General features: G+C 39.4%; 2 protein-coding genes across 4 annotated transcripts in view; one reads left to right on the top strand and one right to left on the bottom strand.

Annotated features, from left to right (window-relative positions):
- The first annotated feature begins 1012 nt into the window (after positions 1-1012).
- Positions 1013-8707, top strand: LOC107660840 (Krueppel-like factor 4). Of its 3 annotated transcripts, XM_016450261.1 has the most exons (6): positions 1013-1185; positions 1216-1233; positions 1354-1477; positions 2856-3642; positions 7799-7963; positions 8325-8707. In XM_016450261.1, the coding sequence occupies exons 2-6, from the start codon at positions 1229-1231 to the stop codon at positions 8498-8500; spliced, it is 1257 nt and encodes a 418-aa protein (XP_016305747.1). In that variant the 5' UTR covers positions 1013-1185; positions 1216-1228; the 3' UTR covers positions 8501-8707. The 3 variants fall into 3 exon arrangements, with proteins under 3 accessions (XP_016305747.1, XP_016305746.1, XP_016305748.1); XM_016450260.1 differs by having other exon boundaries at positions 1013-1233; XM_016450262.1 differs by lacking the exons at positions 1013-1185; positions 1216-1233 and having other exon boundaries at positions 1399-1477; positions 2858-3642.
- Positions 8708-14550: 5843 nt separating this feature from the next.
- The window catches only part of LOC107660841 (UV excision repair protein RAD23 homolog B-like), a 29604-nt gene continuing 28122 nt past the window's right edge, over positions 14551-16032 (bottom strand). The window contains exon 10 of the mRNA XM_016450263.1: positions 14551-14894. Within this exon, the coding sequence (XP_016305749.1) occupies positions 14781-14894 (114 nt within the window). The 3' untranslated portion in view covers positions 14551-14780. The remainder of the gene's footprint in view (positions 14895-16032) is intronic.

Consider the following 16032-nt stretch of genomic DNA (forward strand, 5'->3'; position numbering starts at 1 on the left):
ACAATTCTGACTTTTCTGAGTTAATATCTCACAATAAATAAATCTGAGTTGTCAGGTAACAAGCTGCAATGAACTTTCTTTTTTATTCCGTGGCGGAAACAAACAAACAAACAGCAAAAAAAATAAAAAATTGTGAGATGTTAGCTCAGAATTTTGAGAAAAGAGTCCTAATGTTAAGATAGAAACTTGGAATTGTGAGAAAAAAAGTCAGATTTCAGATTTTATATCTCACAATTTTGTGTTTATATCCTACATTTCTGACTTTTTTTCTCAGAACTGCAAGAAACAATGTCTGAATTCTGAGATAAATAGTGGCAATTATCTAATTTTATGAATTATATATATAAATCCTGTGGCAGAAACGGCTTCCAAATTTAGAAGTGCCTCTGATACAAACCCTTCTTAGAATGCATTTATTTTTTTCTGCCTATTTATTTTCATAAATCAAATAAAAATTGCAAACTGAGAATGCAAAGTTATTAAAATAACTAAAAAAACAATACAGAAGTGAAAATGCTGACACACAAACAACGAAGGTACTGTCTCCAGCAAAAGACTGCAGTAATATGCCAGATCAACAGAAGATTTTACTCATGATCAGGTTATGAACACTGACTGAATGAATGAGAGGCAAGGCTTTTCATCACAAAGCAATCCTACACATGTCTGCCTGCCTTTGTCCTGTGCCTTAGGTATAAAGAAAAATGATTAGGGTTAATGACAGACACGCCTGAGTGTCAGGACTGTGTGAGCAGTGTTCAGCTCCTCGATAACTCACGCCAGGAGCAGGTGTCACTGGAGCACGCTTCGTGTTTGAGAGAGGACAGAAGCTGATCGTGCTTTCTCACTCCGGTTGCTAACACGCACATGTTTGTTTGGATACAAAATATCGGCCCGCTGCCAGATTGTTTTTGTTCCCTCCTCCCTCTTGATGACGTCACGAGGTGTATTTTTCCTGCGGTTGCCGCGCAACGAGAGGCGTGTCCGGGGTTTAAGAACTAGGCGAGGAAAGCCCTGCGCGCATCGGACGAGTCACTCGAGTCCAGACACCGGACAGCTCGCGATAGGGAATCCCCGAGTAGCGAAACCGAGCCGAAGCTGGTTTGAATGGCCGGTTCCGTCAGCATGGCACGGGGACGCGTCTGATGCGCTCTTTGCTCCGCGCTCGCAGTATTAACGGCTGTAATAAAGACTCCCATCAAGGATTGACTGGACGTGTTTTCCACTGATGAGGTGCGTTTTGCACTTGGAGCTGTCCATCGCTTTTTCTTTTGGCTTTGATGTGTCCGATAGTTTTCCCAGACCTGCGTGACTAAAGGATTATTTTATTTTTTGCGCTTTTTTCAATTGCAGGCAGCCAGCGAGTGAGTTTGACAGCATGGCACTGAGCGGCACGCTTTTGCCGTCTATTTCCAGATTTGCGAGCGACGCAGATGTGAAGCACAAGGCAATGACGAGACCTGGAACTGCCAGTTTAGTGAGTATCAAACAGGTGATTATCGGTCACCGGGCACATTCGCCGCTGTTTCAGACTGTCACCGGATCGTAGTTATTCCTGCAGCAGCGCACGGGCGTGAACCGTTCCAAACCGTTCACTATACAATGTGACCCTGGAGCACAAAACCAGTCATAAGGGTCAATTTTTTGAAAATGAGATTTATACATCATGTGAAAGCTGAATAGATAATCTTTCCATTGGTGTATGGTTTGTTAGGATAGGACAATATTTGGCCGAGATGCAACTATTTGAAAATCTGGAATCTGAGGGTGCAAAAAAATCGAAATATTGAGAAAATCATCTTTAAAGTTGGCCAAATTAAGTTCTTAGCAATGCATATTACTAATCAAAAATTAAGTTTACGGTAGGACATTTACATAACAAAATATCTTCATGGAACACGATCTTTAGTTAATATCCTAATGATTTTTGGCATAAAAGAAAAATGGATAATTTTGACCCATACAGTGTATTGTTGTATGTGCGGCTTAAGACTGCTTTTGTGCTCCAGGGTCACAAATATCTAAAGTTCTTTACCGTGCACTGATTACAAAATACTTCTAGCAGTGTGAATTCTCTTTCAGGCACTGTAGTTGGAAACATAAAAACAATGCAGCATGACAGGGTCTTTTAATAATTCATAATAACATCAGAGGCCAAGTTGTATCTAGAAATAATGTGTGTTGAAGACAAGAACAAGGTCGCATTTGAATTGAAATCAACATGTCAACAATAGAAACCATCACAGAAATTCTAATGGTTTCCACTACAAACACCATTACAAACAATCAACTTCTAACCATTAAAACCATTAAAAAATGGTTTTCCGTAGTGTGTTTTGGGACATATTCCATTAGGATTTATTGGTTTTAACAAGCCATTAATAGAAGGTGACCGATTACCAGTAGAAACCCACAGGCACCATTATAGTTTCCATTAAAACCAACACAAGTCCCATTAAAACCATTACAAATTCTGTGATGTTGTCTATTTGGAGAGTTCAAACGCAAAAGCCTCTAAGTGCCATCTGAAATTTTCATCTAAAATGAGCATTTTTATCAGGCTCCTATGTTTAGGTTCATTGCATAGAAGGTAATTGCATAGAAAAGGACCCCTATGCATCGCCATTAGAGTAAAATTACCTAACCTAAACATAGGAGCCTGATAAAAATGCTCATTTTAGATGAAAATTTCAGACGGCACGTAGAAGCTTTTGCATCTGAACTCTTCATTTGTGTTTTTTTTTTCCAGTAGGGTAGATATTGATTTTGACACACTTTTGATGACTATGTCTTTGAGAGACTTACCTTGTCTTGTTCCCTCTTCCCTCTGCATGTCTCTGTGTGTTTGGAATAAGAGATGGAAGGAGGAGATTTCTCACCTGAAATGCCCCTGCATGTCTACAGGTGGGACCTGCACTGACCAGGACGTCCCTTCCGTAATGACCAAGAAGGAGCCAGAAGAGCTGGACCTGTTGGACTATGATTTTATCCTGTCGAACAGCATGCTTCAACAACAACAACAACAACAACAGCAGCAGGAGGCCTCAATGGCCAGCACCTCCAGAACTCTTCCGCCTTCCGCTACGCCCTACCCCTATCCGATGCCCTCTCCTCAGGGACAAGAGTCCAGCATGTTGTACAACATCCCGGACATCAGCGACGTATCTCCCTCGGGAGGTTTTGTCGCCGAGTTGATGAGGCCGGAGCTGGATCCTGCGTATCTTCAGCCCACGAGCCTCCACGGAAGGTTTGTGGTGAAGACCACCATGGACATGAACGATTACAGCCAAGGGCTTAGTAAGGGAGGCTCAATGTCGGACTCTTCCTCCTTGCCGTTTGCATGTCCTAGGATAAAGCAGGAGCATCCTAGCACTTGCGGCATCACCCGACCGATGGATCTCCATCTGGGGGTGAACTCGCGGCATGGAGTCAGCCAGAGACCGCTGCTGGAGCCTCAAGGTTTCAGCACGGCCCGAAGGCCCATGGGGCCCAGTAGCTCTTCCACTTCCTCTCTGTCTCCGGACGAGCATCCTCAAGCTCAGGTTCTAGGGCCCCCTCCGATCTCCCTGGCCCCGGAATATCACCCCTCGCCGGGTTATTCTGGCTTTCCGCAGCCTCCCGCCCAGTCAATGCAGTACCAAGGTCAGTCACAACTCAAACTCTTCATTTATGTTATACCTTACCTTACCTTTAACTCTTTCCCTGCCAAACACGGAATTTTCCGGGTTTCCGTGTTCTCGCTGTTATACGCTAGGGGGCGCTATCACGCATCTCCTGAATGAGTCTAGAAAGTGCCGATCAAAAACACAGACCAGGAAGAAGCAGAAACGAGCAATCTAATATGTAAGCATATGCATATGAAAAATAATGCGATCATCGACACTAACCGCATATAAATGAAAACTGACTAATGTTAGCGAGTGAAATGTGGATCCAGAAAGTGGTAAAGGCCTGTGCAAGCTTTGGGAGCGCTGATGGAAGCCATCTACTGCATCTTTGCTTTGATAATATTGCTGAATATGATCCAGATGTAGTATTGGATAAAAATGCGATTTTCTCAGCTTTTTTGCTCAGAATGTTGCTTTTTTTTATGAAACCTACCTACATTCAAGTGTTGATAAAAAAACAATGCTTGAAACTAGAATAAAACAGATTTTTTTGTTTGAAAGTAGAGTGTCTGATGCATGTTCAGATATTCATACAACAAAATATTCTGGGGGCCATGAAATTTCAGTGAAAATCAGCAAAAATGCTGGCAGTGGCTGGCAACTTTTTTCAAAACCGCTGGCGGGGAAAGAGTTAAAGGGGTCATAAACTGCCTGTTTTTTATTTTGTACTGTTCTCTGAGGTCCACTTATAATGTTTTGTTGCATCAAAATACATCAGAATTTAGAAGTAATAGGCTATTTTCTGTCCTGTTTTGACTCCCCTCATGTTTTTTATTTTGTACTGTTCTCTGAAGTCCATGTTATCAAGATTGTTGCATCAAAATACATCAGAATTTAGAAGTAATAGGCTATTTTCTGTCCTGTTTTGACTCCCCTCATGTTTTTTATTTTGTACTGTTCTCTGAAGTCCATGTTATCAAGATTGTTGCATCAAAATACATCAGAATTTAGAAGTAATAGGCTATTTTCTGTCCTGTTTTGACTCCCCTCATGTTTTTTATTTTGTACTGTTCTCTGAAGTCCATGTTATCAAGATTGTTGCATCAAAATACATCAGAATTTAGAAGTAATAGGCTATTTTCTGTCCTGTTTTGACTCCCCTCATGTTTTTTATTTTGTACTGTTCTCTGAAGTCCATGTTATCAAGATTGTTGCATCAAAATACATCAGAATTTAGAAGTAATAGGCTATTTTCTGTCCTGTTTTGACTCCCCTCATGTTTTTTATTTTGTACTGTTCTCTGAAGTCCATGTTATCAAGATTGTTGCATCAAAATACATCAGAATTTAGAAGTAATAGGCTATTTTCTGTCCTGTTTTGACTCCCCTCATGTTTTTTATTTTGTACTGTTCTCTGAAGTCCATGTTATCAAGATTGTTGCATCAAAATACATCAGAATTTAGAAGTAATAGGCTATTTTCTGTCCTGTTTTGACTCCCCTCATGTTTTTTATTTTGTACTGTTCTCTGAAGTCCATGTTATCAAGATTGTTGCATCAAAATACATCAGAATTTAGAAGTAATAGGCTATTTTCTGTCCTGTTTTGACTCCCCTCATGTTTTTTATTTTGTACTGTTCTCTGAAGTCCATGTTATCAAGATTGTTGCATCAAAATACATCAGAATTTAGAAGTAATAGGCTATTTTCTGTCCTGTTTTGACTCCCCTCATGTTTTTTATTTTGTACTGTTCTCTGAAGTCCATGTTATCAAGATTGTTGCATCAAAATACATCAGAATTTAGAAGTAATAGGCTATTTTCTGTCCTGTTTTGACTCCCCTCATGTTTTTTATTTTGTACTGTTCTCTGAAGTCCATGTTATCAAGATTGTTGCATCAAAATACATCAGAATTTAGAAGTAATAGGCTATTTTCTGTCCTGTTTTGACTCCCCTCATGTTTTTTATTTTGTACTGTTCTCTGAAGTCCATGTTATCAAGATTGTTGCATCAAAATACATCAGAATTTAGAAGTAATAGGCTATTTTCTGTCCTGTTTTGACTCCCCTCATGTTTTTTATTTTGTACTGTTCTCTGAAGTCCATGTTATCAAGATTGTTGCATCAAAATACATCAGAATTTAGAAGTAATAGGCTATTTTCTGTCCTGTTTTGACTCCCCTCATGTTTTTTATTTTGTACTGTTCTCTGAAGTCCATGTTATCAAGATTGTTGCATCAAAATACATCAGAATTTAGAAGTAATAGGCTATTTTCTGTCCTGTTTTGACTCCCCTCATGTTTTTTATTTTGTACTGTTCTCTGAAGTCCATGTTATCAAGATTGTTGCATCAAAATACATCAGAATTTAGAAGTAATAGGCTATTTTCTGTCCTGTTTTGACTCCCCTCATGTTTTTTATTTTGTACTGTTCTCTGAAGTCCATGTTATCAAGATTGTTGCATCAAAATACATCAGAATTTAGAAGTAATAGGCTATTTTCTGTCCTGTTTTGACTCCCCTCATGTTTTTTATTTTGTACTGTTCTCTGAAGTCCATGTTATCAAGATTGTTGCATCAAAATACATCAGAATTTAGAAGTAATAGGCTATTTTCTGTCCTGTTTTGACTCCCCTCATGTTTTTTATTTTGTACTGTTCTCTGAAGTCCATGTTATCAAGATTGTTGCATCAAAATACATCAGAATTTAGAAGTAATAGGCTATTTTCTGTCCTGTTTTGACTCCCCTCATGTTTTTTATTTTGTACTGTTCTCTGAAGTCCATGTTATCAAGATTGTTGCATCAAAATACATCAGAATTTAGAAGTAATAGGCTATTTTCTGTCCTGTTTTGACTCCCCTCATGTTTTTTATTTTGTACTGTTCTCTGAAGTCCATGTTATCAAGATTGTTGCATCAAAATACATCAGAATTTAGAAGTAATAGGCTATTTTCTGTCCTGTTTTGACTCCCCTCATGTTTTTTATTTTGTACTGTTCTCTGAAGTCCATGTTATCAAGATTGTTGCATCAAAATACATCAGAATTTAGAAGTAATAGGCTATTTTCTGTCCTGTTTTGACTCCCCTCATGTTTTTTATTTTGTACTGTTCTCTGAAGTCCATGTTATCAAGATTGTTGCATCAAAATACATCAGAATTTAGAAGTAATAGGCTATTTTCTGTCCTGTTTTGACTCCCCTCATGTTTTTTATTTTGTACTGTTCTCTGAAGTCCATGTTATCAAGATTGTTGCATCAAAATACATCAGAATTTAGAAGTAATAGGCTATTTTCTGTCCTGTTTTGACTCCCCTCATGTTTTTTATTTTGTACTGTTCTCTGAAGTCCATGTTATCAAGATTGTTGCATCAAAATACAGCTGTGATTGGCTAACAGTTGGCTAACGCATAAATAACTCAATACATATCAAACGATGTGTAAGAAGAGACAAAGCAATAGTGATCACGCAATAACAGTTACTCACACTTGTGTGTTGCGACATTACTGTCAGATCCAGTGTAGTCACACAGCATCGGCTTTAATTTCAATCTTTCTGAAAATCCAGTGTCGAATTGTGCCTTGTGTAAACAAATTCACGGTAAAATGTAGTGAACAGAAGACAGAGATCTTACTGACGTGGTCTGAAGTTCATCCACTCTTTCCTAACGTTGGGATCAGAAGGAAGGCAATGCAAACACTGTTTTTTCCACAGCTTGGAACTGCACAGCGTCTTGTTGTCTTCGGAGTATCTTTATCGTTTGGTTTCTGTGTACAGCTGCATTCCCCTCTCTCGATATTACACTACATTGGTGAATCGGTGGGCGGGGCTAAACAGGCAGTGCTGTAGAATCGGTGGGCGGGGCTAAACAGGCAGTGACATAGAATTGGTGTTGATCTTCTGCGGAGGCCGTGCTTATCCATACTATTACATCACAGAGTAGAACATTCCACAAGCTGTCGTTTTGGCAGACTGCCTTCAATATAAACTGTTTTTAACGAGAGAGATTCGAGTTCTGAAACTTACAGGATGTTTTTATAGTACAATGACCTCTTACATGTCAAAAGATCAAGGGAATATTGGTTTCTCAGTTCATGACCCCTTTAAAGATGACCTGTAGAGTCATTTGTTGAATTTGTAAAGCATTAATTTCTGCCTCAGTGACACTAACGCTCTGGGCTCTTTCCTCTTCGGCAGAGCTGATTTCTCCAGCCGAGGGTTTGCCTGAAGAGTCCAAGCCCAAGCGGGGTCGGCGCTCCTGGCCGAGGAAGCGGACAGCGACGCACACGTGCACCTACGCAGGCTGTGGCAAAACATACACCAAGAGCTCCCATCTCAAAGCCCACCACAGGACTCACACAGGTCAGTGTTTGTAACATGCCTTTTTCTGTCGTGTGCATGTGCTTTAATAACAATCTAACACGCCCTAACACAGCACTGCCAAAGCGCATTGTCTGCGAGTGACTAGAGACATATATAGTGAGAGTACAGTTGGCAGGTGGTTTGATCTGCTATTCAAACAGCAGGTTGATACTGATCCCCGTTGAAATAAAACCACAAGCCTGTCCGACTTCCCCTTCTATTCAATCAACGCAGGGATGAGCAACATTTGAATTGTTGTCTCCCTCTCTAACGGCTTTCTCTAATGTGACCAAAGTGTGCTTGATTGTTCTCGTTAGGACCTCAGGGGGAAACGCTAACTGTTGCGTGTCTCTGTGTTCAGGAGAAAAGCCGTATCACTGTGACTGGGAGGGATGTGGCTGGAAATTCGCCCGTTCGGACGAGCTCACGAGGCATTACAGAAAGCACACGGGCCATCGGCCGTTTCAGTGCCAGAAATGCGACCGAGCCTTTTCCCGGTCCGACCACCTCGCGCTGCACATGAAACGCCATCTATAACCAAGACTGGAAGACCCCCCAAAAAAGTCAAGATACTAGTGGACTAGCGAACCATGTGTTGTCTTTGAACAAGAGTCAGTGAAACTAGAGCTCCATGACAAGCTGTGTTGTCCACAGCATCAGGGTTGGGACTTTTCGTGTTCGTTTTGTTTATTTTTTAAGTTGGCCGAGAGAGCTCAACGCGCTACAAATGAAAAAACACATGCAAATTAAGAAAACATCTTGTGCTACTTGCGTGTTTCTGTATTTGTTTGTGTTGTGAGTATTTGCAGCACATGTGCTGTCAAACTGATGATGTTTTCTTGATTTGCTGGTGCTTTTTCTATTTGCATGTGTGTTCTGAAGTTGCAGCGCGTTGAGCTCTCTGAGCCACCGTCATTTTTCCCTTTTTGTCGTTGTCTTCCAACATGCTGGCGATTCCGTCCGTTTCCTGCACACTGGGACAATACTGGAACATGCGTCTACTTACCGACAAACTTGGAGATGCCAAGTGCCAAACACAAGACTGGAAATATATGAATATCAGGGATAATAAATGGAAACATTACAATATATGTATTAAAGAGGCCTTTAATCGACCTACATTCCATCACGCGATCCTCAAAACACTGATCCGTCTTCTGGATTGTTTTATTGCTCAGCCATTAATTTCAGGTACAGAATAATTTATGTGTGTTACAAGATGGTGCGGAGTATAGCCAGGTGTATTCAGTAAGGTACCAAAGATACAAGTGGATTTTAATTGAAGTCTGTGAGTCTTGGGGGCGAACGCATGACCTCTCTTTGGTGACGGCAATCTAAACTGCACTGTGGTTGTGAGGTGCAATAATTTTGATATGCAAGACGCTCATATTTTTATATAAGAAACAAAAAATTAACTCTGAACAATTTTTCTGTTTATAGTCAGATTCGTGTAATATAATCTTAGGTTTTATACATTTGTAAATACTTTTTCCATTAAGGTTTTTGTATTTTATGTATGAATGCAATCCAGTAATAAAAAGTATGCAAACTTTTTGACTCTTTTTTTAATTCAGTAAACTATGCATGAATAATGTGTGATTTCATCAGTTTGCTTGCGTGTTTTACAACATGTCCGAACATTTGCATGGCTTAATCTGCATTCAAACATGATCAGGTTTTTCTGACAGTCTTAAGTTGCTAATTGCCACCTGTTTAGCAGCAGGTGTGATTAAAGACTACACTTTCTTATTCATTCCTCTATAGAACTAGTTTCAGTCTGATTTTCTTTCGCTACATGCATTAAGTGACCTGCCTTAATATTTGTCATTGTGCATCAGCGTTTAAAAAAACAAAACTGCTCAATTAAAAGATGATTCACTGGTATATCATGAGATTTATTACTACAAGTACTACAAGTACAAGTACTCTTTTTTAAATAAAATAGAGCAATTATGTTCTTAATTTCAACATTTGACTCAAATGTTTCAACAATTCAATGGGAACATGACTCCGCACCTCTTAACTGATCTATTACACGCATAACTCAATTAAACTATAGAATTATAGAACTCCTTTTTGCCTGTATTAAATGAACAGACTGAACCCTGTCTTCTCTTCACCGGTAACAACATTATGAGCTGTGCAACAGAGAACTGAAGTGTAGTGGATATCATTCAAAATTATCTTTATTGGCATGCTTTCGGATTTTTAAAGACAAGCCAAATGTTCCTGTTAACTTGCTGATGTGCTGTTTTCATGACTTGATTAGAGCCACTCTTTATCCTACTTTTCTCATCACCATGTTGAATAATAAAGTATAGTGTGCACGGGTATTAAAAACACTGACAATAGCAAAACGGGTTTAAATTTACAATAATTTTTTTTAAACACATTGAACATTCTTTTAATATTTGCTTATCTGTGCATATTTTTGTTGACCTGAATGCCGACAGGTAAATGTTATATGAGTGATGTTATACAGTGAACACATTTATATATTGGTCTCAACATGCGGTCAGCAGCGCCCTCTGGAGGACACAATGCATAAACGTTGAAACACAGCAACAATGTGAAATCATGAGACGGACACAGGTGGTCAAAGGCCTGATTCTCCTGGACATTTTGTCCAACAGAGGCTTAACTAAGCTACTCCAATGTTTAAACAAAATGTGAAATAAAATGTCAAATCTTTCCTTTTGGAAAAAAGACTTGAGAAGTTGTCCAAGAAACAAATTTGAAAGCATGATTTTATGGAGGCATTTAAAGTACGTGTGCTAAATGTACTAGAGACAGTGAATGTTGAGAGATATCAAGAACTAGAGGTCTAAATGACCGAATATTTCTTAAAATCAATTTGAATTTAATTACCAGCTCGCTAACGTTTCAGTATTTTGGTCTAAAATTTTGATTATAAGTAATATATTTTGACTTACCTGTATGTAACAAATCTTAACGTCGTTATCGATCACTTTATTTACCTTGCCTTTGTGAAAAATGTCTTCATACAGGGTTCCTACACCTTTCCCAAAGTAAAATTCAAGCACTTTCAAGGTGCATTTTCCAGATTTTCCAGCACATTACAACTGTGGTAAATCATGTTTACAAACATACTTAAGTTCTTCACTTTAAATCAGATGTTATTGTGCTATTAAAAACCACCTGTGTGAACTGCACATAACATTGCCTAATATAAATATGCCTATATTATAAATATATAAAAATTAAAGAATTTACAGGGTGTCTGCAGTATTATATTTATTTAAAATAAAGTTTATTAAAATAAATAAACCGTATTTAAAATAAAATTTAAGGCTTTTTAAGATCTGCACAAATACATTTAAAAAAATGTTTTTTTTTTAGTATTTTTTCCCTTTTCATTAACTGTAAGCCTTTCTATTCGCCGCGGGAGTTCACTTCGTTCATTCTCGTGAGTGTATACATTCCTCCGCAAGCGCACGTGAGCCTGGCTTTACAGAAACTCACTGATCAGATCACAGAGACAGAGCAACAACACCCGGACTCTGTTTTAATCATTCTCGGGGACTTTAATAAAGCAAAACTCTCCTGTGAACTGCCAAAATACAGACAGCATGTTACATGTCCCACCAGAGACCGTAATATACTGGACCATTGTTACTCCGCAATAAAGGATGCATTTCGCTCTGTCCCCAGAGCAGCTGTAGGACTCTCTGACCACTGCCTGGTTCATCTTATACCGACTTACAGGCAAAAACTTAAATCAGCTAAACCTGTAGTAACGTCTTGTACAATCAGGCCAGAAACACACTGAATAAGGAGATTAGAGTGGCCAAGAGGAACTACGCTAAAAAGCTAGAACACCAGTTTTCTGCCAACGACCCCGCATCAGTGTGGAAAGGCCTGAAAGACATCACCAACTACAAGACACCATCCCCCAGCACTGAGGCCAATCAACAACTTGCCGAAGACCTGAATGAGTTTTACTGTAGATGTGAAACTCCCAGTCTAACACACTACACCCACTCTGAACATCTCTCCACACAACCATCAACACCTCCTGCAACCCCACTCTAAGACATTTGAGAGGTTGGTGTTGACTTATCTGAAGGACATTACTGGACCCTTACTTGACCCCCTGCAGTTTGCTTACCGAGCAAACAGGTCCGTGGATGATGCAGTCAACATGGGACTGCACTTCATCCTGCAACATCTGGACAAACCAGTGACTTATGTGAGGATCTTTAGCTCAGCTTTCAACACCATCATCCCAACACTCCTCCAGACCAAACTAACCCATCTCTCTGTTCCTAGCTCTATCTGTCAGTGGATCACCAGCTTTCTGACAGACAGGCAGCAGCTAGTGAGAATTGGTCAATTTAAATACAACACCCGCACCATCAGCACTGGTGGCCCTCAGGGTTCTGTCCTCTCCCCACTGCTCTTCTCCCTCTACACCAACGACTGCACCTCTAAAGACCCCTCTGTCAAACTCCTGAAGTTTGCAGACACCACACTCATCGGCCTCATTCAGGACGGAGACGAGACTGCTTACAGACAGGAGACAAGAGCTGGCTGTCTGGTGCAGTCACAACAACCTGGAGCTGAACACGCTCAAAACTGTGGAGATGATCGTGGACTTTAGGAGGATCCCCCTGCACTCCCCCCACTCACCATCATGAGCAGCACTGTAACGACAGTGGAGTCATTCAGATTCCTGGGAACCACCAGGATCTGAAGTGGGACACTCACATCAGCTCCATTGTTAAAAAGGCCCAATAAAGGTTGTACTTCCTTCGCCCGCCAGCTGAGGAAATTCAACCTGCCACAGGAGCTGACACTAAAAAAAATTCCTTGTGTGCGCAAACATACTTGGCAATAAAGCTCTTTCTGACTGTCTTGACTTCTGACTGAAAAAATGAATACTGTATGACCGGGGTAGGGCAATGTCTATGGTAACATATTAATGACTGGTACCATAAAATGACTGTAAAAAAACATGATTTGCAGTTCAAAAACAGGTTTTTCACAAATAAAGTTTTATATAGTGATAAACCTCACATTTCAGCCTTTAAACTATTTTTAAGAAAAGGGATTAGTCAAAAGTAGCTATAAGTTATCTTAAAACTTTAAATCTTTAAAACACACCCTCACGCAAAAGTATAAATTATCTTAATTTAACACACACACACTTTGTTAATCGTTTGGATTTTTTTGAAGGCACATTAGTGATTTTTGCATTTTCTTCTGAACAAGAACAGCAAATTTCCAGCAGGTGGCGCTTTTGGAACAGCACAAACCGGTTTCCCCGGTAACGACTGTACATAAAGCAGCACTGCGCTCATTAACGGTACATTATACACAAGCAAGATGAAATGAAAATGACAGCAAAACTTTTCTGAGGGCAGGTGGTTTCCTTCAGAGATACTTTCATATCAAAACACCTGCGCCGCGTTTTGACATTTTGTTTGTTTATTCAATGAAATCATGCCCGTATGAAGTTTAATCGTCACATTAAGCCATATCATGATTCTTGTCTTTCCGTCCTCAAGTTTTAAGACATCTTGAAATTATAATAAAGTATTTTCTTGTTCCTAGCGTTTTGCGGATTTTTCCTCACTAATCTGCGCTCAACACCGTGTGCGATTTGTTATAATACTGCTAAATAATACTATAATAACGCTGGGGGGGAAAAACGTGCATAGAAAAATCTTATGCATTGTGAGCAGATCTAAACGTATGCCGCAATGAACATTTTTCATTCATTTTCACATTTCACTTTAATCGCAACTTAAAATATTTAGTTTAACGGCGCAGGGGCATTTTTTAGTTTACCTTTTATATGGCTCGAAAGCGCAGACTCTTCCATGAAAAAACACTCTACTCAAGTATTTAGTTCTCGTTTTAACCATAATTTGTTATTTGTCGTTTTCAAGCCATCGCTGACTGAAGCAGCAACCACTATTCAGTAAGAAAGCGAATTATTATCAAACCAATGCAACTGCATTTTCAAGCTTTTTATCCAAAATCCAAGCATTTGGATATCTCTATCTATCTATCTATCTATCTATCTATCTCCTCACAGTAAAACAAAAGAACAGATAATCTGTATTTACGTTTAAAACGTTTATTTCCCTGTAAAATGACAGTATAGTGATATTAAACGTCAAACTATGGAAGTCATATACATGCTTTTAATGGTTCTTAATGTATATGAAAGGGCTGCATCATGTGTCAGTATCACTCAAAACACCCACATTAAGAGCCGATCCTTTACTCAGACGCTCATAAAGAGAGAAACCAATCTATCATAACTCCATTTGCTTCTTTAAAATCTTTACTGTCATTTAAAACTGCAGCATTTGGGATCCCTATTAATGGTCACCTTGAATGAGAGAAAGAGAGCGATAAGAAACAGAAGAAAAACACTGATATAATGTGATCCAACCAAACGTCCCGATCAATCCGGATTCCTAATTCATGGAAAACTAATTTCACGAGCCCCCTGAACCTGCTAACATGTCCTAACGATGGAGAAAACAATGCTCTTTATCGGTCATAAGAAAAGAATAAATGAAAAACAAACAGGTATCACACAGGCAAGTGTTAGATGAGGCAAAGAGGCTTTTACTGATTTCTGCCTCTGGAGACAAACAAATGATGCGCTCGTCTCCAGACGGACGTGATCATGTCATCCAGTGTGTAAAATTTAGACAGAATATGACAGCCTGTGTGTTTGTGTGAGAGTGTGTGTGTGTATAGATTTTCTTCTCAAAAATGATCATTCAAAAAGAAAAAAAAAAAAAACATAAGAGGGGAAAATGATCGGGGGGCCACTCCTCTAATCATCATCAAAGTTCTGTTGTTTCTGTTGTTTTGCAGCCAAATTTTCATTCTTCTCACAAGCAAAGTAGGCCTGTATAACGAGTCCTTCTGGGAATCCAAGGGCTTTTAGCTGAGGAAGAAACACAGAGGAAACACGGAAAGGTTAGATAAGACCACAGAAAGACTCCTGGTGTCCGTTTGGGGAAAAGACTCGCGCACCTTTGATCGTTCGCCAGACAGATCCTCCATCTGTATCTCTCTCTAATTAAAGGGCCTCGGTGTAATTAGTTAAACTTGAAATTCAGACTTTACGGCTTTAAAAAGTATCTCAAGGCTCAGAACAAAGTTAGAAAAACTAGAGTTGAGGATGCAGCGATACAGACTTTCTGAGCTAGCAAGTGCAAATCAACAGCTTGTTGTGGCCAATAATTACTGTGAATAATTACTGAAGCATACTGAGAGTATTTCTATGCACTATTCCTCAAAAGCACACACATGCAAGTCAGACGGACAGGGCTTTGGTGTCATGTTTTCATGCATTACTTGCACACTCATTACAGATTTCCCAGTTACAGGGTTCCAGCGAGTACTTATAAAGTCTTCAATTCGGTTTGATCAAATTTTGATCCGTGGCTGTTTACCACAAACACAACATTTATCCATTATTTTAATTCCAAATCCAAACACTGTCACTGAAAATGCTTTTTCAGCATTGTGATTCTTTTTTTTTTTTTTTACACAGTACAGTAATACAATCTTTCATAGACGTGTTTAAACGCAATAAATATAACACATTCAATGCTTTTTACTTTTGCATTTACTTCTAGATTTATATATTAAGTTGCTCAAGCATGTGGCAAAACATTTAAACTACTTTTCTTATGTTATCACAAACTTACCATTGACAGAAATAGTCAGCTCTACTGCCTTTTATTTTGCATTGAAATCTTTATTACAAGCAATCCCGCGGTTCATAAAGAACTTTGTTTTCCTTCCTCCACGAGTGCCATCTATTACTGCCGTGTTTATCTAAAAGTGCTCTTTGCCTCTTTGCCACCGCTCCTGAACACACTGCCAGACCGCAACCGTGTGCAGTGAACGCTTTAATCCGTTAACAGGAGCGCGGAAAAAATACGCACCACGTATGCACTGCAAACAGAGTAATGTGAACCTGGCATTATGTGTGTGCTGCGAGTGCGAGTGCGCATGAGCGTACGGTCTCCAGGAGAGCGCGCGAGCGCTGAATGGTTAAACACTGGCAAGAATGA

Source organism: Sinocyclocheilus anshuiensis, unplaced genomic scaffold, assembly GCF_001515605.1.
Source record: "Sinocyclocheilus anshuiensis isolate Anshui unplaced genomic scaffold, SAMN03320099.WGS_v1.1 scaffold1875, whole genome shotgun sequence".
Classification (NCBI taxonomy): Eukaryota; Metazoa; Chordata; class Actinopteri; order Cypriniformes; family Cyprinidae; genus Sinocyclocheilus; species Sinocyclocheilus anshuiensis.

Excerpts from the sequence above, each read along its gene's own strand:
- LOC107660840 (XM_016450260.1), top strand. Across the intron at positions 3,643-7,798 it reads CCAGTCAATGCAGTACCAAG|AGCTGATTTCTCCAGCCGAG; the intron begins GTCAGTCACAAC and ends CCTCTTCGGCAG. Across the intron at positions 7,964-8,324 it reads CCACCACAGGACTCACACAG|GAGAAAAGCCGTATCACTGT; the intron begins GTCAGTGTTTGT and ends CTCTGTGTTCAG.